Here is a 27,669-nt window from a genome sequence, read left to right on the forward strand (position 1 = left end):
TACCAAAAGCATCACAGTGCAAAGATCACCCGTAAATGAGAGAGAAAGAGAGAGAGAGAGCGAGAGAGCAGTCAGTGTGATTTTTGTTCAGCCATTTCACAACTATGCTTTCGGGAATCCTGTGGCTGGTTGTGGATTGGTAGGCTTGGAAAGCTTTGTTTCGTCTGCAGCTGTAACGCTGCAGAGCAACTTCATGGTTGAAGAACATCACAAGAACTTAACCCTGACTTGTGTCTTTAAAACGAAGCTAAGAAGCACTTAGACTCAGTAAGGTGAGATGCTAATTAGACTGTGTCAAAGCATTTCCCATCTGCTAATATTGCCTTAGCTTCAGGCCCTTTTCATTTGACACGGATGGTGTGCTTTATCCGCTACATAAACGGATCAGCGTGATCAGATTATTATTTTTTTACACCATCTGCCTTTTATTGCACACATGTGGGTTTTTAATTCTCGCCCTTCCCTTTCAAGCACCTTTCTGCTCCCAGTTCATGACACGCCGTAACTGGTGCGATGCCATCGGGAAACCGACCATCAGAAAGCAGTATGTGTCACTCCATTAGCGTCTGGCGACTGCCAGCGCATCTGCCCCAGAGCTGGGACAGCACGCTGGGCCCCTCGGGCTTCCGTAATACGTTGTATCGTCATGACCAGAAAGGATCGGGTCCGGTAGGCACTGGACGGTCGGCACCTGCCGTCTCTGGCCGCAGTGCCTCGGGCGTTGTCCAATCACACGCTCCTCCGCCTTGGCTGGCTCACCAGAGAGCAGATGGAGCTTAGCGAGGGCTGGCCGTTCGGCACGCGGTCACCGGAGAGAGGTTTCGCAGGACAAAGGAGTGGGTAAAATGCTCATGAGCGTTTTGCCATGGGGTACCCAACCAGGAGAGCAGGTCAGACCCAGCAAATCCCAGTGTTTGGTTCTAGATGGACTAATGACAGCCTAATGGTGTTGGGTTAGTGACACCATGCCGGACGTCGCCAAGGACGGTAAACCTGTCCCGTATTTTTCCGGGAAGGCTGCGAGGGTGACGTCCAGTATGACGTCTTCTGAGAACACGTCTGAGAGAAATGAGTAAAATGGGTCACATTGGCTGAAAGTTTAATCTAAATAGGGAAAAAAATGAAATCCATGTAGACGGAAAAGGCCTCGATTCATCATGTCTGCTGAAAAGCAAGAGGTTTTTTTTTGTACACAGGGCACTGGGGAAGATACAATGCCCTCGCCTCAGATGTAAGTAATACAAATAGTGAGAAGGATCCAGTCTGACGTGGAGTCCCGGGAGAAATAAATGTGGCTCATCTCCTGTGCGGATGCTAGCGGAGGACGGACACGGATGAGACAGTCGCAGGTCTCAGATCGCAGCCAGACTCCCGCCAGTTCATCTCTCGCACGGCCGGGGTGGCACCCTGCATTCTGATGGATGTCTCATGCCCCGCCTCATGCCCCGCCCCAGTCACTATCCTGAGATATCAGCCATCTGATTGGTCACAGCAAAAGGCCTGAGTGGAATAGGCAGGCTCAGCTGGCCTTCTGTTTCAGAGGCAAATAAAGAAAACTAAGTCACTCGCCTGCATTCACAAATCTTCTCATAGTAGCAGTGTGGATCCAGGATCAGCTCATGTCGGTAAGTAAATAAGGAAATAAGACAGTAATCTGATTTTAGATCAGCATTCGTAATCTAAGAATACTTGTGAATACAGGCCACTATGAAAAACTCTCCGGAAACCAGAATTTCACATTCAAATTCTGAAGTTCATACTACCCAATGCTTACTTATGTCATTTTAAACTTTACCCACTTTCCAACTTTGTTAACTTGCATTTATTTATGCATTATTATGCTTATTGTGGCTGTGTCCCCAAACTAAGTGGTAATTAAAGCAACTTTCCACATCCCAATTTTTGCAGCAGGAGACATTTTTGCCATTGATGCCGGGATTTTTTTTTGGGTTTGTAATACTAGGGAGGAGTTTTTCTTTTCTTATCCTTCACTCTCCAGATTGCTCTCGGAGCTCGGAGATAATCGGGCTCCTGGGCTTTCAGGGCTCAGTGTGTATTTACTGCTCCTTGCAGTCTGGACCAAAAGGGCAACAGCGTGAACAACAAGGAAGCGATCGTGTCGGCCCGACCTTCTGCTCCTTGGGCCACTTAGAGGTCTGGGCCTGGTACCATTACTCCAACATGACAGTAACTGCACAGGGTGGCTGTTCCTTAGCAGCAGTGTGCAGGTGAGGAGAACGCTGAAACCGCAGAGCCGTGGCCCATGATGGTTCGATCGGCCAGATGCCAGGACACTGAAGTCAACAAATGGCGGATTGGCTAACTGCAGGACAAGGTGAAGGGGGTTTGTCTGTCCTGATGAAGTCCCTCCGGGAGCCAAGCTGTGGCCTGTTGGTCTGACTCCATCGGTAGCCCTGTGCCAAAGTAACGAGGTGGGTCTGTCGGACAATCCAAATGTTACTCCGCACTTCACACAGAGCGGAGAGGGGAGAGCAAAGCGACGATGTCTGCAGCCCACCACACACCTGTCTCAGTTCACCGAGTGGTACCGAGTGGCACAGGACCACTGGGATGCAGAGTAATGACTCTGAGACATTTAAGTGATTCTCCTTCAGTTGCACACATGCATTTACACACACACACAGACATACACACACACATGTGCACACGCGCACACACACACACACACACACACACACACACACACACACACAAACGTGTCCTCAGGGAGTGATAATCAGGAAAGTCGATCAGGCAGAACCAGGAGCCGCAGTGGATAGTTAACCCATGGCAAACCACAGTTGAAATAAACATGAGAGAGGGGGAGGGAGAGAGAGAGAGAGAGGGAGAGAGAGAGAGAGAGAGAGAGATGGGTGTGATCATTCCCACCTCAGCCAGCACTTCCATCAGGCCTAATTGACCCACTCTTCTCCCAGCCTGCCTGAAGGACACTATGGACACAGGGAGACCTGTAGGACACTATGGACACAGGCAGGCCTGAAGGACACTATGGACACAGGAAGACCTGTAGGACACTATGGACACAGACATGCCTGAAGGACACTATGGACACAGACATGCCTGAAGGACACTGTGGACACAGGCAGACCTGTAGGACACTATGGACACAGAGAGACCTGTAGGACACTATGGACACAGACATGCCTGATGGACACTATGGACACAGGCAGGCCTGAAGGACACTATGGACACAGGCAGGCCTGAAGGACACTAAGGACACAGGCAGGCCTGACGGACACTATGGACACAGGCAGGCCTGACGGACACTATGGACACAGGCAGGCCTGAAGGACACCAGCTATTTCTGTTTGCAGTGCAGATTACGAGGTGGTGTCTCTCTGGTCTGCTCATGAGATTTGCCTTATCAAACGTATAAAACATTGTAGTGGCTCATAAGTGTAGAGGGACCAGCTTATCTGGAAATTACTTTGCAATTAATAATGACCTAATGTCATGTCTCCTAATTACTTCAAATGAAGAATTTGAAGGCATTGTTTTTTTTTAGTTTTTTGTTTTTTTACTGCAGCTAAAAATGATTGATGTTGCCATAAGTCCCAAAGCTCATTTCCTTTATCTGATTCCCTTGGGCTGGATCGAGGACTCAGAGTTATCTACTGTGTGCTGTGCTAATTTGTTGTGTCATGTCGTGACATGTTGTGCAGTGTTGTATCGTGCTTCATTGTCATATCACGTCGTGAGTGATGGTGCATAGTGCGGTGATAAGTGGCGGTGTGTTGAGCTACGGCAGTCACGCCGCGTCACCTTGTGGTCGTGTCCCGACAGCTAACCGCTTGTGTGTCTACGGTTTCTCCGCAGGACTGAAGCGCAGCTACACTTGCGACGTGTGTAGCGTGACACTCAACTCGGTGGCACAGTACCACGCTCACCTGCAGGGCTCCAAGCACCAAAACAAGTGAGTGTTCCTTGCACGGCTATGTGACACCACAGGACAAAACTATGAGGCTATATGTAGACTTGTGTGGCACAGGACAAGGCTTGGCATGTCAGGCTAGCACAACCATTGTGGCACGGTTCCCCTTCGGGACGGACAGACGCTTTGCACGTATGCGGTGTTGGAAAGGAGGCAGGAGGGAACAGTGCCGAGCTGTTTTAGGTGCAGTCCGACTCACTGAATTGGTTATTGATTATTGATTATTGGTTATTGATTATTGGTTATTGCCTTTTTGGGAGGAGGGCTGAACAGTGGCTGCCCACCAACACCACTTACCTTTTTTCCAGAGGTAAATCTTCCCAAATTTTGGGATTTGTAAAAAAGAAAAAGGGAGAAAGGCAGCAGGAAAGAGAGCATGACAGAGGAAAACAGAGGAGAGAGAGAGAGAGAGAGAGAGAGAGAGAGAGAGAGAGAGAGAGAGAGAGAGAGAGAGAGAGAGAGAGAGAGAGAGGCTGTAGTACATTGAGCTTGGCAGCACCTCTCTTGCCTGCTCTGATTACCCTCCACTTCACTATGGATGGTTTAGAAGTCATTACTTCCTAAATGTGTCTAATTGAGCCATTTTCCCTGCTAACATTCCTATGCTAATCACCCGCCACGAAGCCTGCAGCAGCCCTTTTGCAAAATGGTACAAAACTTATCTGATAACTTCATCCTTCTCAGAAGGGTGACTGTGTCCTGGGAACAGGTTTTGGTCTTTGTTGCCTAATGAATTTAGCTAGGGAATCTGGTTCAAGATCAGGTTTTTAGATGAAGTAATTTAGCTCCTATTAGTACCCAAACTGTTTAGGGGTTAAGCGCTAATCTGGTTAGTGGTTAAGCATTAAGATTATTGCAAGAACATTATCCTCCTTGCTGGACTGTTAAGCTAAGCCATAGCAATAGAAACAGCAAAATGGTGTAAAAGTCCTCTTACACCATCTGGATTGGCGTAGTTGACAAATTGAACCATGTTCACCAATGGTTGTCAGTTGGCATTCATATGCCACATATTAGTGCAGGTAGTTATTGTTCACCAGGTATTAGCCTGCATGCTAGCATTAGCCCAGACATTAGCATTAGCCCAAAGGATGGCAGATAGTCCAGATATTCTCATTAGCCCACAGGCTAGCATTATTCCTACTAGCCCAAGCCTGTTACCTTTTGTTAGTTTTCCCCCATCAGACTGTGACAGCGTGTCATTATCTCTGTTATTATTCCACACGTCACCATCTTCACTTCCAGGAGTGCTATTCCCAGAAAAATACAGCTTTTGAATTTCAAATTGAATAAATAAGTGTTCTGGCTGTTCACACAACGTGGCAACATGGTGGGTGCATGATGGCCTATCCTGGGCAGCATGGATATGCCCCATGCATTAAGGTCCAAAGAGAACAACAAAGTCCCCATCCTGAATACAAAGGGACAGGATCTGTCCCCATCCTGAATACCAAGGGACAGGATCTGTCCCCATCCTGAATACCAAGGGACAGGATCTGTCCCCATCCTGAATACCAGGGGACATGATTCGTCCCTGTCCCATATTCCCTCCCCACTGTAGCCACTCCTCTGAAATACAAAAACACTTCAGCCTTAACAGTATGACCTGTGAAATATGACCCCATTAATGCATACCTCAGAACTCTAGTGTGTGTATATAAATGTGTTTTATTCTATTATTTGGTTATTGTCAGTTAAATAAATTGGGTATTTTATGTCATCATAGCAGAATCATGTTAGAGGCCTGAAGTGTGTACAAACAGCTTATGGAACACCCATGCATGTAAAGATTAATGTAGCAGGTGTAGGAAAACACTCCCCAAGCTGGGCTTAAAGGTTATTACATGCATTCTGGTTGCTTGTTAATTATATTTTATTGGTGTATTTTGCACATTTGAATGCAAGCAAGGATTCTGAAATAGTGCTTTAGATTCAATCGACTGGTTGTGTTCTTTAAGGTTTTTCATCTGTCAGGTGTCAAACATGTTTCGTTTTTTCCTACTCCGAACTTCCTGCTTTTACTTATCAATGAGGTGATAATGACCCGAGAGTGACCTAATGAGAGAAGAGCCTGTTGGGTGATGTTAGAGTGACTTTGAATGAATGAATGAATGAATGAATGAATGAATGTACGATTTATATAACGCCTTTCCAAATTCCCAAGGCGCTTTACAATTTAACACAGGTACAAGTCACAGACAACCAATCACACACACACCGGCGAGAAGCAGCAGCCAATTGCGCACAGCGTACTCTCTACCGGAAGCCACAGCCCCCTGGGGGACTGAATGGGGTGCAGGAAGGGGAGAGAGGACAGACCCTAGTGGCAGAGCACCATCCCCCACTGGACATACAAACACACACACACAATACTTTTTATTGTATTGTATTATTGACACAGACACACACTCAGGGAGAATTTGTCTGGGACTGCCAATTTACCTAACCTCCATGTTTTTGGACTGTGGGAGGAAACCGGAGATCCCGGAGGAAACCCACGCAAACACAGGGAGAACATGGAAACTCCACTTTGTAGTGTGAGGTCTGGGTTGTGTGTCTAAGGGGGAGATGCTTGCTAACAGCTGACATGTCACGATACTTCAGTACACACAGAGAAACATGCAAACACACACGTACAAGTGCACCCATGCACACACAAGCACCCACACACACACACTTGTGTGTGTGCGCACAAATTCAAGCATTCAAGTACAGTGCAGTCGTCTAGCTCCATTAATTCCTGATGCTCCTTCCCTGTTTAGACTCCTCCCCCATTCCTGGTCTACAGTCCCCTCCCCCCTCTTTCCACCCTGCACTCCATCTGCCCCTGTGGGTCCTCCAGCTAAGCCGAAACCACCTCCCATGGCCACGCCCCTCTCAGGCACAGAGCTGCTAACCACCTCACACGGCCACGCCCCTCTCAGGCACAGAGCTGCTAACCACCTCCCACGGCCACGCCCCTCTCAGGCACAGAGCTGCTAACCACCTCACACGGCCACGCCCTTCTCAGGCACAGAGCTGCTAATCACCTCCCACAGCCACGCCCCTCTCAGGCACAGAGCTGCTAATCACCTCCCACGGCCACGCCCCTCTCAGGCACAGAGCTGCTAACCACCTCACACGGCCACGCCCCTCTCAGGCACAGAGCTGCTAATCACCTCCCACGGCCACGCCCCTCTCAGGCACAGAGCTGGGTCCTGGACCTTATCGCACACACGCGCACACAGATATACAGGGCATATTTTGGCCAGGCCATGTGTGTGTGCGCCACCACAGTGGGGGTTGGAAAGGTGTGAATGTGTGTGTCTGTATGCTGGTCAAAGTGCTCTAGGCTCCGTTTCAAGCAGTATTCGTAAAATGTCAGCTCTTATAACTGTCAAGCTGTCTGTAATAGATTTTGTCACACAGGTGGTCCAGATTAGATTATCTTGCACTTCGTCGCACCTCGCCAGGCCCATAATTCAAGTTTAATTTGAGAAAACTTATTTGCATAAATAAATCAGTAAATTGTTTGCACTCCAGGGTCCTGCAGGGGGCACTGTAGTGGAAGCAGAGACTAAATGACCCATACTGTAATGCCTCATTTTACATAACTGAAATCTCAGTGTTTTCTTATAATAGATAGACAGGTAGAAACAATAGACTGTATCGTTATAGTTGTGTGTAAAAGTGAAAAATTAGAGCAAGTGCAAAACAAATAGTAAGACCATAAGTAAATAAATATAAGCTATTTATGTTAATACTTAGCTGAATTAACACAATAATTGTATTGGAACACACACAGTAGGGAGTTGTACAGTCTGACCCCTGGGCATGAAGGAATTCTTGTAACACTCTCTGCTGCAGAGGTCGTAGAGAGGGTGTGAGGGGTAAATGAGAGGGTGGGAGGGGTCATGGTGAAGGTGGGAGGGGTCAAAGTAAGGGTGGGAGGGGTCATGGTGAAGGTGGGAGGGGTCAAAGTAAGGGTGGGAGGATTTGCCCTGATCCACTGCAGCTTTATGGTTCTCAGACAATATCTCTGCTACAACCTTTCTGTTCTCATCCAAAAGCCATTACCATATTAGTCTCATATGGAGACACATGATTGCCAGAATCATACAAGAGGGAGAGATATTTGATGGATGTAACACATATTTGGGGGGGGGGGGGGGTGCATAGTTCACAAAGATGACAAAAACAAGCCTATGCACAAAACCATCTCAAGAGGGGAGTCGGCCAAAGGTCCTGAATCTGACCAGAATGTTTAAACATGAGAGGAGAAGAGAGCAGTACTGTGAGATAACGGAGCCCTTCTTGTCTTGCGAATGGAGATGATAATCAAGACAGAAAGCCATCAGTTCTCATTTGCATAGTCGGTGCACAGACATACGGTTTAATGAGGAATTTGCTCAGTCTGGATAAACCCAGTGGCTGCTTATTCGAAGGGCTCGGATCTACTTAAAAACCGTTTTAACCTGAAACCAAGTGAAACTGTCCAGCAATTTAACATTGCCTTTCACACACACCAGCTGAAGAAGATAGCAGCAGAATGTGTGGCTGAGCTGCAAAGAGTGCCTTCCCACACTTCACAGGAGGACGTGCTCTGAGATCCTAGCATGAAATCCAGAACCTAGTGTGTGGAAAAAATGATCACAAAATTCAACATAAGGTTATTATCAGACACAAATCAGACAAAATCTCATGTTTGTCAGTTTGCTTAAAATCACGCTATGAACAAGTTGCAAGAGAACGTCAAGGCTGTGATGTGATGTGTTGAGAACATCTCACAACTCCAAAACCGACTGGGATTAACCTCCAGCCCCTGGGATTAACCTCCAGCCCTTGGGATTAACCTCCAGCCCCTGGGACTAACCTATGTTACCTATGGATATAAAAATGTGGCCATAAATGAGGGGCCGGTACGGGGCAAACAAATCGAGCTCGAACTACATACTATAGTAAGAGTGTAAGTAAGAGTGTAAGAGTATAAGAGTGTAAGAGTGTAAGGGTTTAAGTGTGTAAGTGTAAGTGTATGAGTGTTAAGTAAGGATGTAACGATACACTCTACTCACGATGCAGTGCGATTCATGATGCTGGCCTCACAATACAATTTTCTCCCGATTTTTTTTTTATTTTTATTTTTTACAAAATCAAACTGAACACAAATTATAAACAAACAAAGTTTCCTTTTATTATTTGAATACAACAAAACTACAAAATGCTGTATTTTGCTTATCTTTTCTTATCAAATTAAAGAATCCCCTTTTATTTCTGAGGTAGGATGCAATTTATGCAAAAAACAATGCTGCACATTTCTTTTTGTATGTCAAATAAACAAAAGCACAAAAGAAATACAATTGTAACAAATAAACTCCGGCTTTGCCTGTGCTCCTCCCATCTTGGAATTTACAAGTTTTTTTTTTTAAAGGAATATCAGCATGTTTACAGTTTCAGGCAGAAGCAGAGACCTCTGGACATTCACAATGTCACCTGCTGTTGAAAACTCACTGGGGACAGAGGTGGCTGGTGTGGAAAGGTATGATTTTGCTGTAGGGGAAAGCAGTGGATACAGCTTAGAATTTTCTTTCCACCACTTGAGCGGACAGCCTGTGCGGGGAAATGGGTGTTTCAGTTCGGTACTTATCCATTTCTGCCTCAATCCCACTGATTGATTGTACTAGTTCTGGTTCAGCAAAAGGCCCTCCAAGGAGATCTTCCAGTGCTGTCTTCTTGGGAGGAGGTTGTTTCAGGTCAGCTCTTGCTGTGTCCGTCCACTCTGCAGACTGCTCTGCTGCAAGGGTCTGGCTACCTGCTACCTGCTCCCCTCTCATCTGCCTCCTGCACTCTGAATAAACAGAAACACAAAAGACCAAGTAACTCTCACTGAAGGAACACTTTAGTATTATTATTATTTATTTATTTATTATTATTATTTTTACATTAGGAAACACTGTATTTAAAGATATTTAGAAAAAAGACATTTGCCATATATAGTTGTTTAGAAAGTTAATACACACATTCAGAAAAAGAGAGTAAAATAAATACCTTCTCCAACTGGGTAACTTTCTCCTTTAGCCTGTGGAACACATCTTTGCGCAGGTTTTCCTCTAGATGAGGTAGAGCTCGGAATCTGGGATCTAATGCAGTGCATTCCAGCAGGAATTTATATTCCGTAGTGTATCTGCCAGCAAGATTGTTGAGTATGGCTCTCTTCATGTTGCTCACGGTGAGAGAGTAATCTTCTTTGGGTAACATGCTTTGCTCAACCATATGCTTTAATGACACAATGAGAGATGCAGTTGGGGTTTTCTCGTCACATAGCATGGTGGTGGCGGTTTTTAGAGGTTTAAGCAGCCATACCAAGTCCTCAGCATCACGGATATCTGAGCCATCCAGAGTATCAATTTCACGGGCATTTCGTCGGATGTCTGTGCTGAGGAGAGCTGCTGCTACTGCTGCTTGTTGCTCAAGATAGCGTTCGACCATGTCCAGACTGCTGTTCCAGTGTGTGGGCATATCAATGATTAGCTTATATGATGGAATATTCGGCTGTTTCTGTTTGGATGCTAAAGCGGCAGTTTCTGTGGTGCTTCGGTGGAAGAAGGCTGCATCCTGCCTCACTTTAGCCAGCAATCGGCTGATGCGGGGTACACTCAAACCTGCTTGGCTGGCCAAGTTTATGGAATGGGCAAAACACTTGATATGGGGTGCTAATCCAGCCTCTCTGACTGCAACATCCATATTTCTCGCATTGCCTCTAATTGTAACAACAGCAATTCCATGGTTAGCCCTTCCAAGCCCCCATTCAGTCACAGCAGATTTAAGAACTTCAGCGATGTTGACCCCAGTGTAAGTTTCGAAAAGTTTGAAGAACGAAACTCACCATCTCCCACTCAGTGGTGATGGCATGGGCTGTGATGGTGAGATAACACTGAGTCGCCCTGGAGGTCCAGATGTCAAAGTCAAATTTATTTATATAGCATTTTTACAACACATGTCACAAAGCAGCATTACAATCGTATGGGTCCAGATCCCTAATGAGCAAGCCAAAGGCGACAGTGGCGAGGAAAAACTCCCTAGATGTTAGGAAGAAATCTCGGGAGGACCAAGACTCAAAAGGGAACCCATCCTCCATTGGGCAGCTCATTAACACAAGTCCGTATTTGTGGTCAAAAGGTGGTTCTACAGTTATAGTTAAGGTTCTTGTTCCCCGGCCAAGTAGTCACAGTCCCTTCGGTGCAGATGGTGCGCCTCAGGTAGGAGTTAACATCAGCATGTCCATAGTAATCGACAAGCTATCCGCTTTTCTGAAGATTTGAATCACCTTTAATTTAGTTTCTTGGTAAAGCGCTGGTATTACAGTCTGGCTGAAGTGGGGGCGTGAAGGAATGCAGTATTTAGGCTCCAATGTGTTGACCAATAGCCGATAATAGCCAATAGCCGAAATCCCTCATTTTCAACTACGGAAAATGGCCTCATATCTTTTGCCATGAAATTGCCAATGCAGCTCGTAATTTCTTTGGCTCTCACACTGGTTTGGGTGAGAGGTTGTGTAAATGTGCTTGTTAGCGTGATTTGGCCTTTTAGCAGTGTTTTAGCAGCAGCGCTTAGGCGGTGTTGAGCAGAGCTTCTCACTGTGGTGCCGGGATACATGCTGCACCATGTTTGTTGTGCTATTTGTGTAGTTCAGTGTCCTCTTGCAGTATTTGCACACTGGTTTTGTTTTGTCTGTTATCATCTCACCTTTTTCATTTTCTGTCTTAAGGAAGCCAAAAATGCTGCCACACCTCTGATTTAAAATGGATTGGGGCATCCTCGTGTTCCACGTCCTGAGGCTCCGTCGACATATTTGTATTGCATTCAACTAACGTAATTTACTGGCGTCAAACAAACGGGGAAGACAGCGCCAGCGTCCTCTGCTGATTAAAAAGGATATCGATTCATTTTACATCTCAATCGATTTCAGTTGTGATATATTTGCATTATTAACTGTATTGTGATGCATCGTTACATCCCTAGTGTTAAGAGTGTAAGTGTAAGGCTGTAAGGGTGGCATGTTGTGCCCAATGCCACTCCTAGATTTTATTGGGACAGATTTGTTCCTTTTGCAATGCACCCCAAGGTCGAGGCTGAAGTCACTTGCCAATTGAAAGGAGGGATTATTGTCCCAGTTAAAGCTTCAGAATGGGCTGCTCAAGTGGTGCCCATTCTGAAGCCAAATGGTCCTGTTAGGCTTTGCAATGTCTATAAATTTACTGTAAATAGATTCCTTCCTTCAAGCAGTATTTTATATTGAAACTAAAGGACTTTATTTGTTGTCTTATCTGGGGGCCAGCAGTTTTGAAAGTTAGATCTCCGACATACATCGAATACTTCTGGACGAGCAACCCTGATTGTATATACCCACAAGGAGATGTTCCCTGGCAATCGTATCCCTTCTGAGGTGTCTTCTGCACTAGCCATACTTCAACAAAAGATGTAGGGCTTGTTGGAGGACAATCCCAAAGTGGAAATGCACTTGGATGACTGAGTGCCAGTAGAGAAGAACATCTCAGAAATGTGAGTGTTGTGTTAAGAAGCCTGGAGGAAGCTGATCTACGGCTGGTAGAAGCATGTGCACCTTTCCTGAGGAATGCAGTATCTGGGACATAGGAACATAGCTTAGCAGATATGATTGCAATGCAGATGCTGAGTAGACTTCATATGTCAGAACCAGGAAATAAATAAAGAACCCAGTTCTGATTATGGCCGTGATGGGTGACACACCAGTAAAAATGTCCCAAATTCAAAAATAGACATTCAAAGATGTTTTGTTTCAAGCATTTGAGAGTTTTGCAAGCATTGTCTTGAGACCAAAGACCCTCGTCTTCTACACGTCTTCTACAACAGGCACCGAGTACGCAAGATGGCTGCATCCTTTGGGGTGCTTGGGTTGTTATTCCTCCTCAGAAATCATCAGGCCTATTGAAAATGCTGCTTCAATTACAACCAAGTATGTCCAGGAAGAAAGATCTTGATCCTTCTTGTGGTGGCCAGCCATGGACCAAGAGCTAGAGATAGAGGTCAACATGGGGAAGTAAGTCTGAAAACAGAATGCCCCCACCATTACACCACTAGGAATGTTGTGAAAGGCCATGGTCTTTTATCCATGTGGACTATGCAGGATCATTTCTTGGCTAAATGTTCTTGTTTATTATCACAGCACATTCAATGTGGACGAAGGTGTATCGACAACTCCACAACCAGTGTGGCCATTTCAGTATTCAGGGGTTGCCACAATTAACAATCTGAGTTGGCCAAAATCAAGAGGCAAAATGGAATACAGCATGTGACGTCAGCACCGTGCCATCCGTCTTATAGTGGGCTGACTGAATCAGTAGTTCAGATGTTTACGTAGGGGATGAGAAGAGTGCAAGGAGGTAGTATTGAGGCAGGAGTCTCAGGGCTTCTGTTCCGTTATCACATCATCCCACAGGCCATGAAAGGACTGCAGACTGATGGTCAGTTTTTAACGTACGCTAACAAGAACTAGACCCAAGTCCAAGATTTAGCAGAAACAGTTGAAACAGAGAGGAGCTCATGGCATAACGGCTACATTCAGAAACTTCGCTCCAAAATATGCTGTAGGAATTTGAGTTTTGGATCAAAAGGACATCTGCTATAACTGAATGCTGAACCCGTGCCATGTTCAAATGGACTGTTGAGAGCAGCTTGAGGAGCAGCAAGATGGACCTGGTATTTTTCCTTTACCAAGTAATGTGGAGCACCATGACCTAGAACATCCTTTTGCCTTCATACCACAAGGCACAGTGAAGAAGAACTCTGGAGGTGAACAATTGCTCATCTCTTTAACTATGCATCATCCAATCTTGGAGAAACATTTTCCATAACACCTGAAGGACTGTTAGACAGTAGCGAGACCACGTTCAGGAATACGTACATGATCACACGAGAGTCAGGTAGTCCACCCCTACTCAAGAACCAAGAAAGAATACTGAAATGTACTGAAATGTGTGGGTAAATCTAGAGTCTTGTGGATAAATATAGACTCGTGGGTAACAATTGAGACTCATGTGGGCAACTATAAAGACCCTTGTGAGTAACTATAGACTCATGTGGGTAAATATAGACTCATGCAAGAACAGTGTGCTTGCAATATACAGTAAGAAGACATTCTGAGAGCAGTGAGTTGAGGGTAAAAGTGTTGACAGGGAGAATTTACTTTTTCCTGAAAGATTTCTGAAACACTGTCACTGAGAATGGTTTCAGAAACAGCTCTCAGAAATGTTCAGATGTGTTTGGTTTCTAGTTAATGTTAAAAGGTTAAATAAAACCGCCAACTGCACCACACAGTGCTCTGAGAGTCTCACAACATCAGCATCGCGTCCAAATTTGGTCAGAAAGACCCAAAACCAAAGGTCATTCCTGCTGAAACAGCGTATGGCAGAGTCCCTTGGTGAAAGCTTTCTCCATACAGAAGTCACATAGAGGATTTCACTCAGTGTACCAGTTACAGTGGCTTCAGGAAAACAAGGTTCTTTGGAACTTCAGTTAATGAGGGATTACCTAAGAATAACTCCATCCCAAGAGAGGCTGTGTGGTCTCACTGTCAGTGGAGAAGGACCCAGCATTGAACATGAACTATTAGGGTTTAATTGCCTGGTTTGTCATGAGGTCAGGAAACTCAATTTTGTGACACTTTTGCATCCTAAGTTAGTTTCCTTTCTCTTGGGCAAAAGTCGGACAGTTTGACTAGTTACTTGCTTTGCTTGACTTTTTTTGTAGCCTCCCTGGCCAGGCAAGGACGGTTTCATATTGGGCTGTTTCTGAACAAATCCGTTTGGTATTTCATCATCATCTTCAACACCACCTGAACCCTGCTCCCTTCTGCAAATCTCCTTCCTGCTTCCACATCCCCTGGGCCCTGCTCTACCAGTCTTGCCTGGGCCCCTCATTTTGTGTGTGTGTGTGTGTGTGTGTGTGTGTGAGTGTGTGTGTGTGTGTGTGTGTGTGTGTGTGTGTGTGTGTGTGTGTGTGGACAGAAGGAGGCACACTTACAGACTGTGCTGTGGGATCTAGTGAAAAGGAGGTCCTCTGACAGGCCGAAACGAAAATTCAGAGGCATGTAAGACTACGGAGACATTGAAGCGTAGTAAGGTTTCATAAACGAAAGAATGAATATGTATGCCATACAGTCCTTTCCCATGATGCCCCTGGCAGCCTGTGTGTGTGTGTGTCAGCTTGCTGATACCGAGTCCTCCTCAGGTGTGTATGGGCCTCCTCACACACCCTGGTAGTTCAGCGCATGAGGGGCAGTGGTCTACATGGTTTAATTAGAAGGGAGGAGGCAGAGAGAGAGGACAACTCAACAACAGAGGGGGGGTGAGAGAAACCGGCCCGTTTTTCCTGCTATACATTAGTGACAGGTCAGGCCCAGCTGACAGGCTGATTACTATGTGCCATAACTACTGTCCCTTTTAAACCATCTATCAAGGGTCCAGCAGCCAAACAGCTGTGACCTCCATACACACATAGACACACACAAATGCACAAATACACACACCCACACATGTACGCACATGCATGCATGAAATGGAGATCGCAATATAGTCAAAGTCAAAGTTATTTATATAGCGCTTTTCACAACACACGTTGTCACAAAGCAGCTTTACAATCGTATGGGTCCAGAATCCTAATGAGCAAGCCAAAGGCGACAGTGGCGAGGAAAAACTCCCTATAGGGTGGGGATTAGGAAGAAACCTCGGGAGGACCAAGACTCAAAAGGGAACCCATCCTCCATTGGGCGGCCCGTTAACACAAGTCCGTGGCCGCAATGTGGTTTCAAAGTTCCACAGCAACAGTCAAGGCTCCTGTTCCCCGGCCAAGCAGCTTCAGTCCCCTCGGTGCAGGCAGTGGGCCTCAGGCGGGCCAGCACCAGCACGACCCCTCGTGGCAACGGCTCATCCAACCCCGGCATCAGCACATCCACCGGCAAGCCAGACCATCCCCCAGGGTGCCTGCAGGTGCCTGTCTCCAATCGTCTTGGGTGGAGGCATGCAAGAAGATAGAAATACAGACTGAGTGGACATGGATTTAAACCACCATTGATTTAAACGTACATAGCTCATGTGTCAGTGATCAGCATATGGCTCCGGCAGACTAATCTATAGCAGCATAACTAAAGGGAGAGGTTCAGAGGTGACCACAGGCATGAGGGCTCACTGAGACATTGCTTTCCAGTCAAGTCATAGTCACAAGTAGAGTGATGCCATGACACAGCTGGATGACAGCATCAACATCTCAGATTACCAGAAATCTCAACGTCTGGGGGCCCCCAAGCCCCTACACCTTACAAGGGGAATATTAGCTGAAGGCTTGATTAAACAGGTTAGTCTTAAGTCTAGATTTAACGATTGGAACTGTGTCAGAATCTCAGATTGGAGCAGGAAGGCTATTCCATAATTGGGGGGCTTTAAAGGAGAAAGCTCTGCCTCCGGCTGTAGTCTTACAAATTTTTATATACACACATGCAGACACGTACACCCACCTGTCCACAACTGCAACTGCTTACTCATATTACCTATGACATTCAATACATTAAATCTGTGCCAGGGACTCCTTAATGTGACATGGTTGAAGACCGGATAGCAAATTTGAAGCAAAATGATTAATGCTGTATTGTTTGAATCAAACTGCCGCAGGGTAAACACCTGGAACACCTGAGGTTTCTTACATCACACAATAAAAGCATTATAGGTCTCATTTGCATACTACAGCTCTGTGATATCAGTTTTGCAAAGGCCAATATTGCCATAACAGTTACCAAATGACAGATTGCGAAGCTCTGCTGTACACACACACACACACACACACACACACACACACACACACACACACACACACACACACACACATAAAAACATGTATACACATAAATATGCACACACAAACATGCACCAGCATGTATAAATATACACACAGTGCTGCCAGATAATTTGCCTGGGGTGTTGTTTATCTTCATAATAGCGCTGCAAAAGGGTGATTGGTTTGTTTAAAACCACAGCATAGACCACAGTGCTAATGGGCCCAGTATCACAAATTACAAGCTCCACCCATTTTAAGTGCCAGACAGTGTTATTGGAGGTAAACATATTTTTCAAGGTTATTGTGCCGTACCAAGGCAGTCTCATCTGACTCCGTTTTCGTATATTCCCATTCCGTCTGGTTTTGAATCTGTTAGCGTGTTCATGTCTTGTGACGTGGAGGTGGTTGGTGAAATGGATTCACTGACACGGAAGAGAACACTCACAGAACCAAAGATCCGTTCCTCCCTCTTGCCATATACCACTGCCCCTAGCCCCGCCTCCTAGCAGGTTGCTGCGCCTGACCCCGCCTCCACTCCGTGCCTGGACACACCTCCCAGAATCCTGTGTATTGACTCCTCCTCCCCACATCTGATTGTTAATAATCCCCCCTGTCCACAGGCTCATTACTTAATTCAGAAAGTTGTATTGTTTGTTTTATTGCTTCCAGATTAATAATCCTTGAAATCTTATTTTTGCTTTTACAAGATTAAGTATGTAATATTAAAAGTAGTCTCAGATTCAGTTTACGATCTGTAAATTCTTTTAAATTGTCCTTATTTACAATGAAACTTAAATTCCTTATTCATTAAAGCTATTGTCTGACCTTTTAAAAATGAGTATCTGTATGGTTGAATCAGGGGAGATATGAGATGATCGCCGTGCCCCGATATTTAAAACTCTCGTGTGCTTGACCTGCCTTCCTTTACAGTGCAGTCGTCTTAAAAGGGACTCGAGCCTCCGTTGAATCAGTGTGCGAAACTTTTAGCTGCTTCAACAGCAAGACGCCAACGCCACAGTCAGGCTGTTTCTCAGCCTTGCGCAATAAATTCAACCTCTAATTCTACCTGCTGTGGGTCCAAATTGTCCTGTGTGCGTCTCCTGGCACAAACGTCACAGAGCCACTGTTTACTGCTTCACTGCTGTTTACTGCTTCACTGCTGTTTACTGCTTCTGGTCCCGCCTCCCTGCTGCCTGTCATTTACTGTGTCACTGCTTCTAGCCCCGCCTCCCTGCTGCCTGTCATTTACTGTGTCTCTGCATTTGGCCCGCCTCCCTGCTGCCTGTCTTTTACTGTGTCGCTGCATCTGGCCCCGCCTCCCTGCTGCCTGTCTTTTACTGTGTCACTGCTTCTGGTCCCGCCTCCCTGCTGCCTGTCTTTTACTGTGTCACTGCTTCTAGCCCCGCCTCCCTGCTGCCTGTCTTTTACTGTGTCACTGCTTCTGGTCCCGCCTCCCTGCTGTCTGTCATTTACTGTGTCAGTGCTTCTAGCCCCGCCTCCCTGCTGTCTGTCATTTACTGTGTCACTGCTTCTGGTCCCGCCTCCCTGCTGTCTGTCATTTACTGTGTCAGTGCTTCTAGCCCCGCCTCCCTGCTGCCTGTCTTTTACTGTGTCACTGCTTCTGGTCCCGCCTCCCTGCTGTCTGTCATTTACTGTGTCAGTGCTTCTAGCCCCGCCTCCCTGCTGCCTGTCTTTTACTGTGTCACTGCTTCTGGTCCCGCCTCCCTGCTGTCTGTCATTTACTGTGTCAGTGCTTCTAGCCCCGCCTCCCTGCTGCCTGTCTTTTACTGTGTCACTGCTTCTGGTCCCGCCTCCCTGCTGTCTGTCATTTACTGTGTCAGTGCTTCTAGCCCCGCCTCCCTGCTGCCTGTCTTTTACTGTGTTGCTGCTTCTAGCCCCGCCTCCCTGCTGTCTGTCATTTACTGTGTCAGTGCTTCTAGCCCCGCCTCCCTGCTGCCTGTCATTTACTGTGTCGCTGCATTTGGCCTGCCTCCCTGCTGCCTGTCTTTTACTGTGTCACTGCTTCTAGCCCCGCCTCCCTGCTGCCTGTCATTTACTGTGTCACTGCTTCTAGCCCCGCCTCCCTGCTGCCTGTCATTTACTGTGTCACTGCTTCTAGCCCCGCCTCCCTGCTGCCTGTCATTTACTGTGTCAGTGCTTCTAGCCCCGTCTCCCTGCTGCCTGTCATTTACTGTGTCAGTGCTTCTAGCCCCGCCTCCCTGCTGTCTGTCATTTACTGTGTCAGTGCAGCTTTCCCCGTCTCCCTGCTGCCTGTCATTTACTTTTTCATAGTGTCATATGCTGGGCAGGAACACGTTTTCTCATCATATTGTTGAGGGGTGAGGGAGACATTAAACCTGTTGGGGGTTGGTCTGCTGATGAGATTGTCAATCTATGTATAGCTGTATAGTGTGGCCAGGTCCATATGGTACATGGTCTACCTCAATTTCACGTCCTACTAACTGGCTGTCAGAACTGACTGCTGTTCACCCCATAGGGCAGCGAATATTCTGCATATTCTATAATGAGTATTGAACCAAGTGATATTGATAGAAGTGAAATGCCACAGTTTAGCACAGGAGATCCTGTAGCCGTGCTCCTACGCACAAATCTCCCTTTAATTCCCCATCCTAACTTCCCGGGCCTGGTGGAAACCTATTAGAGCGCTTTCATGTTTCACTTTGATTGATTCAGCTTGAAGCCCCTGGTGCCACATCTTTAGCTCACAGAGACTCACCTGGGGTTGAGCCTCAGGACAGCTGGTCTGTCCCTTATCTACTGGGTCACGACACCCTGTCCTCACACAAGGCAGTAAAGAAACAAACGGTGAACAAGTGTACGAAAGCGTGCGAGCTTTGATGACAGCAGACAGACGGTAGACCCGCCCCCTAGAGCTGGGCCGTCTTTTGCATCAGGCGAATTGGAATGTGGTGGGGCGGGGTGGAGGGGTGCTGATTGGACGCCTCTCGTTCAGACCCGGCGCGGGGAACAGACCGACCCTCAGCAGCAGAGAAGGGAAGCATATGGCCCGTCCTAGACAGGACGCTTTACCGACGTCAATTTGGCAACGGGGGTGCCGGACAGGAGAAGGAACGTCCATGGAACATGGGTGGGAGACGGAGGAGGAGGAGGAAGATGGCCAGGGAAGGAGGGATGAAGAGAGGGGAGGAGGGGTCTGTGAAGGCAGGACGGCAATTGATTTCGACCCCACAGTCCAAAGCCATCAATGCTATTATACAAGGTTTGTCTCTGGGCTCCTTTATTGCATACTTAATTTGAATTATTGACTATCTGTGCTGTCCCAGAAGCAGCAGGAGACCACGTGGAGGAGAGTCTGGTAGTAGCAAAGTGAGGGGTGTGATCTTGAAGACGTTTCAAAGCTCATCCGAAGGGGATTCAGCCTGCAAATTCCCTGGCAGATAAACCTTTGTGAATAATTCACACCTATATCACAAAGAGGTCAAACACTCACTGGAGTCAGGAGCTGTGAAATGACGTGAAAGAGACAGTAAATGTCTTCCAGGTTTTAAGGCGCTCACCTTGGCTTACTGTACTTGACTGTTCAAGGACCTGCATGAGAGTGAAACCTTCACGGGCACAAAGGAGGGGAGCTGGGGTTCGTTTGCCAGCTTCATGCTGTTTGTTTTACTACAGCGTCCTGCCGAGCTTGCCCGGCCTCTCTGCCTCTCTACAAGACACCCGCTTAGTTGCCCAGCAAACAGATCTGCTCCCCACCCTCCCCTCCCCCTCCATGACCCAACGCTCACAGACAGACGAGGGGATAAAACGCTGCGCTTCCGTCTTCGGCCAAAGTGGACATCCCCAAAACAACAACAACAACAAATAGACAACAAAAATAGAACAGGCGAGTGGGCGGGCAGACGGCGGGCCGAGGCGCTTCGCCGGGTTATCGCCCCGCACCCCCCCCACCCCGCTTCATTTTGACCAGGGTCAGTGTCAGCCAGGTCGATCCACTTTCCCTCGAGTGATTACCTATTCACTTTGCAGTGAGCAAGAGCTTTCTGTCAGGGAGTGGAGCGGGGGTGGGGTGGCATCTCTGAGCCAAGTTGAGCCATACGGTGGGCGGAGCCTCCAGAACAGAAGGGCTCTCCAGGGCAGGGCTGAGCTTAATACTGAGTGCTTAGGAAATGAAGGAATGCTGATTGCATTAACAAGTCCTCGAGGGCCCGGGGGCGAGTGGCCCGTTTTGCACTCCTCAAAGAGCCGTCAACAACGGAGGAGATGGAGTGTTCGGGGGTGACGGAGGTCACATCTGCAAGGCAGAGCAGGCTCCGTTCATAAAGCTGGCTGCTTTTGGCTTGAAAGTGTCGTTTGCATTCGTTTGCAGACAGCTTACATGGACGAAGCGGAAGGTCCACAGCCACGCAGGCGGGGCCCGGGAGCGGCTCGATTCGGCTCGCGGCGGACGCGACCTGTTTCAGCACTCATTTCGCCCGCTGGCTGCCTAACGGACCGATGGTTCGCTCCCCGGAAGCCATTTTTCAGGATTCAACAAACAGATTACGGCCACAGATTTGTCAGGGCGATAAACTGCAATCCCCATGAAGATAAGAATCACACGGGGCGCTCAGAAACGCAAGCATCTGCATGCCGGCAGCTCATGCATATTAATGAGCACCCAGCTGACGTGGCCACTTTTCGCAAAGCTGGTAACGCAAGGATCCGATTTGTCGTACATAACGTTAATCTGCAAACCGTGTTCAGGGAGCGAGACGGAGCCTCGGGGGTGATGTGCCGTCTGTCACCGATCCACCCGGCCGGATTGGTAACCTACACCCGACAGGGCACTAAATTAGTGATGAGGCTGTTGAGTGGCAGAGACAGACTCGCTGTTGTAGGTACAAATGTTCACTTTCCTCTGGCCTGAGGGGCCGTGCTCATGGAAATGGAAGGTGGTGTGTGGGGGAGGGTCAGATCTAGCTCAGAGCTGATGCCATTTTAGAAAGATGGTCTTTTATCGACTGACTGCTGCCCTTTGAGGTCTGGCCTTTTAAAGCAGGGGACAGAATAGACCGAGACACTTTTTTCGGCGCTCTACTACTAACGCAATGAATATACAATATACCATTCTCTCTCCCACCCTCTCTCTCCCACCCCTCTTTCACTCTCTCTGTCCTGTTGTATCTAATGAGCCACACACAGCTCTTTAAATGTCATATGAAGCACTTACGCTCTATTTCACCTTGCAGAGAAGAATGTGTCCCCCCCCCCGTGCTTGGACTAGATATTGTAATTAAACCTCCTTGATTTGCTTTTAATCTCTCCGAGGCTATCAGACATAGCGTCACTCTAATTATAGCTTCAGAGACACTATTTCGACTTCTTATTTAAACCTGTGTTAAACACATGTAAATTGCCAACTGTTACCCCAATTTAGTGTTTCCTGTTCCAGCTCCTGGGAACTTTCAGCCGGTCCACATTTTCGCTCTGCCACAGCTCCCAGCATGCCTGAGCCAAGCTACCGAGAGCACAAAGCGTTTAAACATTAATGTGGCAGCTGTTTACTGATGTCAGCCCCATCACAAAAGTGCAACATGCATGTCCACTGTAAACAAAATGAACGTTGCCCTGGTTTCAGTAACCTCGGCAACCCAGCATCTATTAAGAAGGCATTGTCAACTGCATCAAACTACAGCAGTGATGTTCGATAGACCAACAATGATCTTTCTTTTAAGAAACCCAGCAAAAAAAGAAGCTACAGCTGTAGGCAATGAGAATCTTTATAAGAAAGAAATCCCTTTTCATTTGATAACTAATTCAGCAAGTGCTATGCCCTTGACTCAAATCCAAAACTCTTAGCAGTCTTAATCCTTAGAAGTATTGTTCAAACACACAAGCAGAAATAGATTTGACAGTAGTCAACACTACATCTGAACTGTGCTTTGTCCTAATATTTTAGTTACTGGATGCAGTTTCTATGACTCCACTGTAGTTTGCTACTCCCATATTGTAACTGTGCCATCCACAGGCTTTACTATGACTTACTATGAGCCTACAAGCTGAAGGTCAGTGCATCCTTATGACCTAATGGTCACTCCTCACGCTAACGCTAAGAAATGGAGCATTTGCTGTTCACGGGAATTGTTGAAATGACAGCACAGAGCCACAGAGTTGACCCGAAGACGTTTGCCTGGAGACGAGCTGTGGGCCTACGTTGCGGACATGTCATGTGTCAACTCCGTAATGCGTCTGCACGACATTCCTGTACAAGGAGCCTTTTCTCCAGGTCTCGCTCTCTCTCGCTCTCTCCCTCCCTCGCTCTACTGTGGCCCGTCATTAGGCCGGGCTAATGGACTGGGCCCTCCTGCTGAGCGTAAAGGACATTGTGTGACATCACTCTGTCCTCATGGGCAGCCAATTAACTTCCAGCTAGTCTGGGCTCTGCGGGGCAAGTCTGAAGGGGCAGAATGGAGCCCAATTGTGCATGATAAGAAGGTTGGAAAGGCAGGAGATTGGGACTGGTGGCGGAAGAGGGATAATGACCCTTCGCTGCTCCAGTTCAGACAGAGGAAACCAAAACGGAGGCATTTACAGTGGCGTCCTGTTGTGTTTCTTGCTAATAAGACGGCTTGTGGCAAAGTGTCATGACACAGGCATTAGTAAACAACATTACAGCATTGATAATTGTTGGGACAAAGCATCATTAGATGTCTTCAGGGGCTATATCTCGCAAATTCCTTACATCTACATTAAGATTATTAGGTACACCTAATAATCTTGGCAGAGGCAGGAATAATATTCTGGGTGTAGTTTTCAGGGTTTTGGCTGGGCCCCTTAGTTCCACTAAAGGGTAATGTTAATGTTTCACCTTTACAATGAACTAGAATGTTTGCGAGCCAGGATTTATCTTCCAACATCGGTGCCTCACCTCACAATTGCCCTTCTCAGTCCGCCATCTTGTGCAAAACCTTCCTAGACCAACCGAGGCCAATATAGCCTCAAATATCTCGATATTCATCCCTTTAGTTTTGGACTGGGATGTCCAACAAGTTTCTATATGTGATGGTCATGTGTCCACATACTTTGGCTATATATTATATTTGCATTTTATAAATGTACTATTGCAGTCTATGAATTTGCATGCATGCGATTTTTCTATCCCTTCACCACTAGTTAGTTCCTGAGCACAGGACCACTGACAGTGATGACTAAATAGTGTCTGGGTGGTGTACCTAAAAATACCGTAGGACGGGTTCAAGGATGGCCAACGCAAATTGATCATGGCAACGGAGGGGCTGTAGAGTCTATCTCCACGCCTACAAAGTGTTTCTAGGAAAAGAGTGTGTGCTGAGAGCATACACTGTGTCCGTGCATGAGAAATGTCTGTGAATATGTGTTCCTACTTCCTAGGTGCTACTCAGAGGAAATACACTATGGTTTTACAGTGCATGTCAAGATTTACTGTCATCTCATGTCTCTTTCTCTCTCTCTCTGTCTGTCTGTCTCTCCCTCTACAGCTTAAAAAATCAGTTATGTGTCCAGTGAAGCCGGTGAAGAAGCAGAAGTTGGATTGATGTCAGACAAGCTTTGATTAGCTTGCCCCTTGTTCTCAGCTGCCCCCCCCCCCCATTCTCCTTACCACCTTGTTGTCCAGGAGACCATTTTCTAAGAGTCTTCACATTCCCTCCAATATGGAATTGCAGGGGTGCTCATAATCTGCTGCTACTACCCCAGTCCCTGTTCAGAAGTGTCATTTTGTCATGACTGAATATATTTGAGTAGCTCTGTGGGACAGAAATGGGGTGCCATGGACAGTGCCACTTACCCCCCCAGCTCTATTTATAGCTCCTTGGTAACCATATCTCATCATTTTGTCTTCTGGTGGTCTTTTGTCTCCTCTTAGTGGTATGTCTGGGGGTCAAGAAACTGAAACTCACATCAAGTTTAACAATTCAGGTGTTTTGCATGACCAAAACAAAAAAAAATCTTTGATCCATCTAAGCAATATATATCAAAATTCTGCCAAATTTTATTACTGATAAAATTATTTATTTGAAAATGAAGAGTTGTTTGTGTATTTCTCCATATTTCTAATTTGTTTAATGGATGAGGCAGTAATGGCTACTGTGGAACTAATGTGGGAATGTTAACAGGGTTCTAAAAACACAGGATTGTGTGAGTCTTTTGTAGTTCATGCCTTGCTATATTATGAAACAAATGCCTGATGTAATCTTACATATATTACATAATGAACTGGCTGCCAACAAACTAATTACGTTTGAGGCTCAGTTTAGTTTTATGTATCATAAAGGTGTGTTCACTTCACTCCCATTAGTGACCGTCACAAACTTGAAATTGTTTTCGTTTTTTGTGTGACTATGAAATTGATAGGCATTAAAAGTATAAAGTAATAGTAGGTAGAATACGCTGTCATTTTATAATGAACAATCTAGATTATGCATTATTAGAAAAGAGTATTTATTTTTATTCTGTCATTAAAGATGTGCCCATGCAGCAGAACCCATATGTTAAACGCCTTAATGTTTGCCTTGGTGTTTACACCTTTGTTCTCTTTTTTCTTTTTTACTGACCTTCATTTAATGAGTAATAAATATACTGTATTATATTGAGAGATTAAAGAAGATTAATCTTCTCCAGGTTAAAATATATACGTATGTTTAAAATTCTGGTTACATACTTTTCAGACCCAACATGGAGCAGATCTCGCATATTAACACCAATCTTAAGTGGATTTTCCATGATGAACCCTCACTGACAGTTTAATATTGATCTAGACTGAGAGTGAGCTGTCTAGAATACTCAGCACATCGTCTAAATAAATGAGCGCAGATCAGTGTACATAACATAAAGTTAATCGATATTAACTGGTTCTGTGCACGAACAGTTTGTCGGCATAACTCTTGACTTGCAAGGCTGCTTTGCTGCTCGCGAAGTTCAAGTCGTCCAGTCTTTGTTGCACTTAATTAAACTGTGTACGTGCGCGTGTGTGCGCACACGTCTGTGTGATTTCCCTTTAAGAGAGCAGGCTCCTTCCTGTTTCTACTAAAAATGCACCCTTCTTGTGCTATGGTCCATATGATCGATTGTAAATATGAATAAAATATACTTGCAACCCAGTTAAGTGGTCTAAGTGTATTTGGTCACAGAACAATGAATAACATCAATATATTGCTATATAGGCTAATATCCCTTTGCTATTTTTGTGCTATCTTGAAATGTAAACATTTTCATTTGCAGTGAGGAGGATAATAAAAAATAAACATGTTATAATTACTTCACATCACAAACTGGCTATGAACATAAGTCAGTTTCTGCCGTCTTCAGTGCTGACACAAGGTCGCGTGCGCACTGGTTAGCATCTTTAGCTGTGGGTCTTGTTTTGCTATTTCACTGCATAATTTGTGGCAAACGTTCATCAGTCACAAGAGACTGCGTAGCCTTTATCAAATCTCATTCCATCTCAAACAGCGTGCTGCAGTCATTAGCGAAGCACCTATTCGCGTCCGTCTACCACATCTTCGCCAATAAATCATGCTTGCCTTCACTCCTAACCCCCTCACACCCCGAGAGTGAAGGAGCCGATGCCTGTTTGTTTGATGATAAACTTTTTGACGACTCCACCCCCACCAACCCCTCAGTTCTCCTCCTGTACATGCACGCTGACCTGCAGAGACAGATGATTGTAATTTAGCGTCGGCAGGGACGAGGCAGCTCGTCAGCGGCACGAGTCATTAATTCTTCCGCTCCTGAGGAAATTTAAATAATGGAATGTAAATGGAGAAACGTCCCACGTGGGCTCTTGCCGGCTGGCGCAGGAACGGTGCGAACGCAAGGTTTGGGCAGCTCTATCGACTTCAAAGGCCTCGTGAGAGATGTCTCGGTAAAACTGGAAAACACACGCGGCACTGAGGCATAATTAAGACTTTGAAATGAATCATATGATATCGTTCACCTGGAGAAAAGCAAAAAAACCAAAATTTTTCCTAAATGACAAAGCAAAAATGCTTAGTTAGCAGTGTAGTGCAGTTATACACATAGTAGCATAATGACTGAGAGACCTTAAAGATTAACTGGAGCCAAAAATATTCACGTTGGAGTGGTTGTGTGTGGAAAGGAAACTCTTGCATGAAGACAGCAGAGTGAACAAAATTGAGAAACAAACTGGGAATAAAGCTCCAAACCAAGAACCAGAGAGAAGACCTTCAACAGAGAGGTTCCTCAGCAGCTGAGATGATGGAGGTGTTGAGTCAGATGGCAGAGGTGATCTGGGATGGAGCCCTCTGGACCTCAACAGGCCCTTCTCACACCTCCACAAAGGAAGAGAAATGCCTCTTCTCACCAGGAAATGACCTTATGCAGGTAGAAATTGGTAATGCTATCCACCAGCAGGGGAAAAAGGTACAGAACAGAACAGTTTCTCAAGGTTCTGCAAAAGTGGTAAATAGACCAAAAAAGAGACCACCTAAAGACTATAAAGACAAAAACCATATAAAAACATTGGAGCTGGAGAAGTGAACCAGTTTTTGTAAGGAGGCATGGGAAGGATTTGTAGACTACTGTAGCTAATGATAATGTATGGGGGCTAAAGCTAATTCTGTAGCACTGCTGCCATGATTACACACTGATATTCTGCAGTAGTCACACTTGGCATCTGTGCTATTATCTATTAGCATCAATGTATCGGAAAGGCACACAATGACTATAACACAAACACAACATGCAGTATTAGAATGAGTGGAACTGACACTACTGATTGTACTAAGGCCATCTGTGCTGACATGGAATATTTAAATTTAACTACTGTTCTACAAAGAATATTGCCTGGCAGTTAGAAATCAGATCATAGTAGATTATATAATGGGGAAACTATGGGCAAAAAAGATGCTCCAGGA

The 27,669-nt window shown here is 46.0% G+C and overlaps 1 protein-coding gene across 3 annotated transcripts in view; it reads left to right on the top strand.

Annotated features, from left to right (window-relative positions):
* zmat4a (zinc finger, matrin-type 4a) overlaps positions 1–25,893 on the top strand; it is a 66,018-nt gene extending 40,125 nt beyond the window's left edge. For 2 of the 3 annotated variants that reach the window (XM_076992240.1, XM_076992238.1), the window contains 2 exons: positions 3,838–3,934; positions 24,274–25,893. In XM_076992240.1, coding sequence (XP_076848355.1) covers positions 3,838–3,934; positions 24,274–24,301 — 125 coding nt within the window. In that variant the 3' untranslated portion in view covers positions 24,302–25,893. Of the gene's footprint in view, positions 1–3,837; positions 3,935–11,696; positions 11,825–24,273 lie in introns of those variants that run through there. The other variant, XM_076992239.1, reaches the window with a different exon arrangement.
* The last annotated feature ends 1,776 nt before the right edge of the window (positions 25,894–27,669 follow it).

The sequence above is a fragment of the Brachyhypopomus gauderio genome, unplaced genomic scaffold (genome assembly GCF_052324685.1).
Source record: "Brachyhypopomus gauderio isolate BG-103 unplaced genomic scaffold, BGAUD_0.2 sc91, whole genome shotgun sequence".
In the NCBI taxonomy this organism is placed as follows: Eukaryota; Metazoa; Chordata; class Actinopteri; order Gymnotiformes; family Hypopomidae; genus Brachyhypopomus; species Brachyhypopomus gauderio.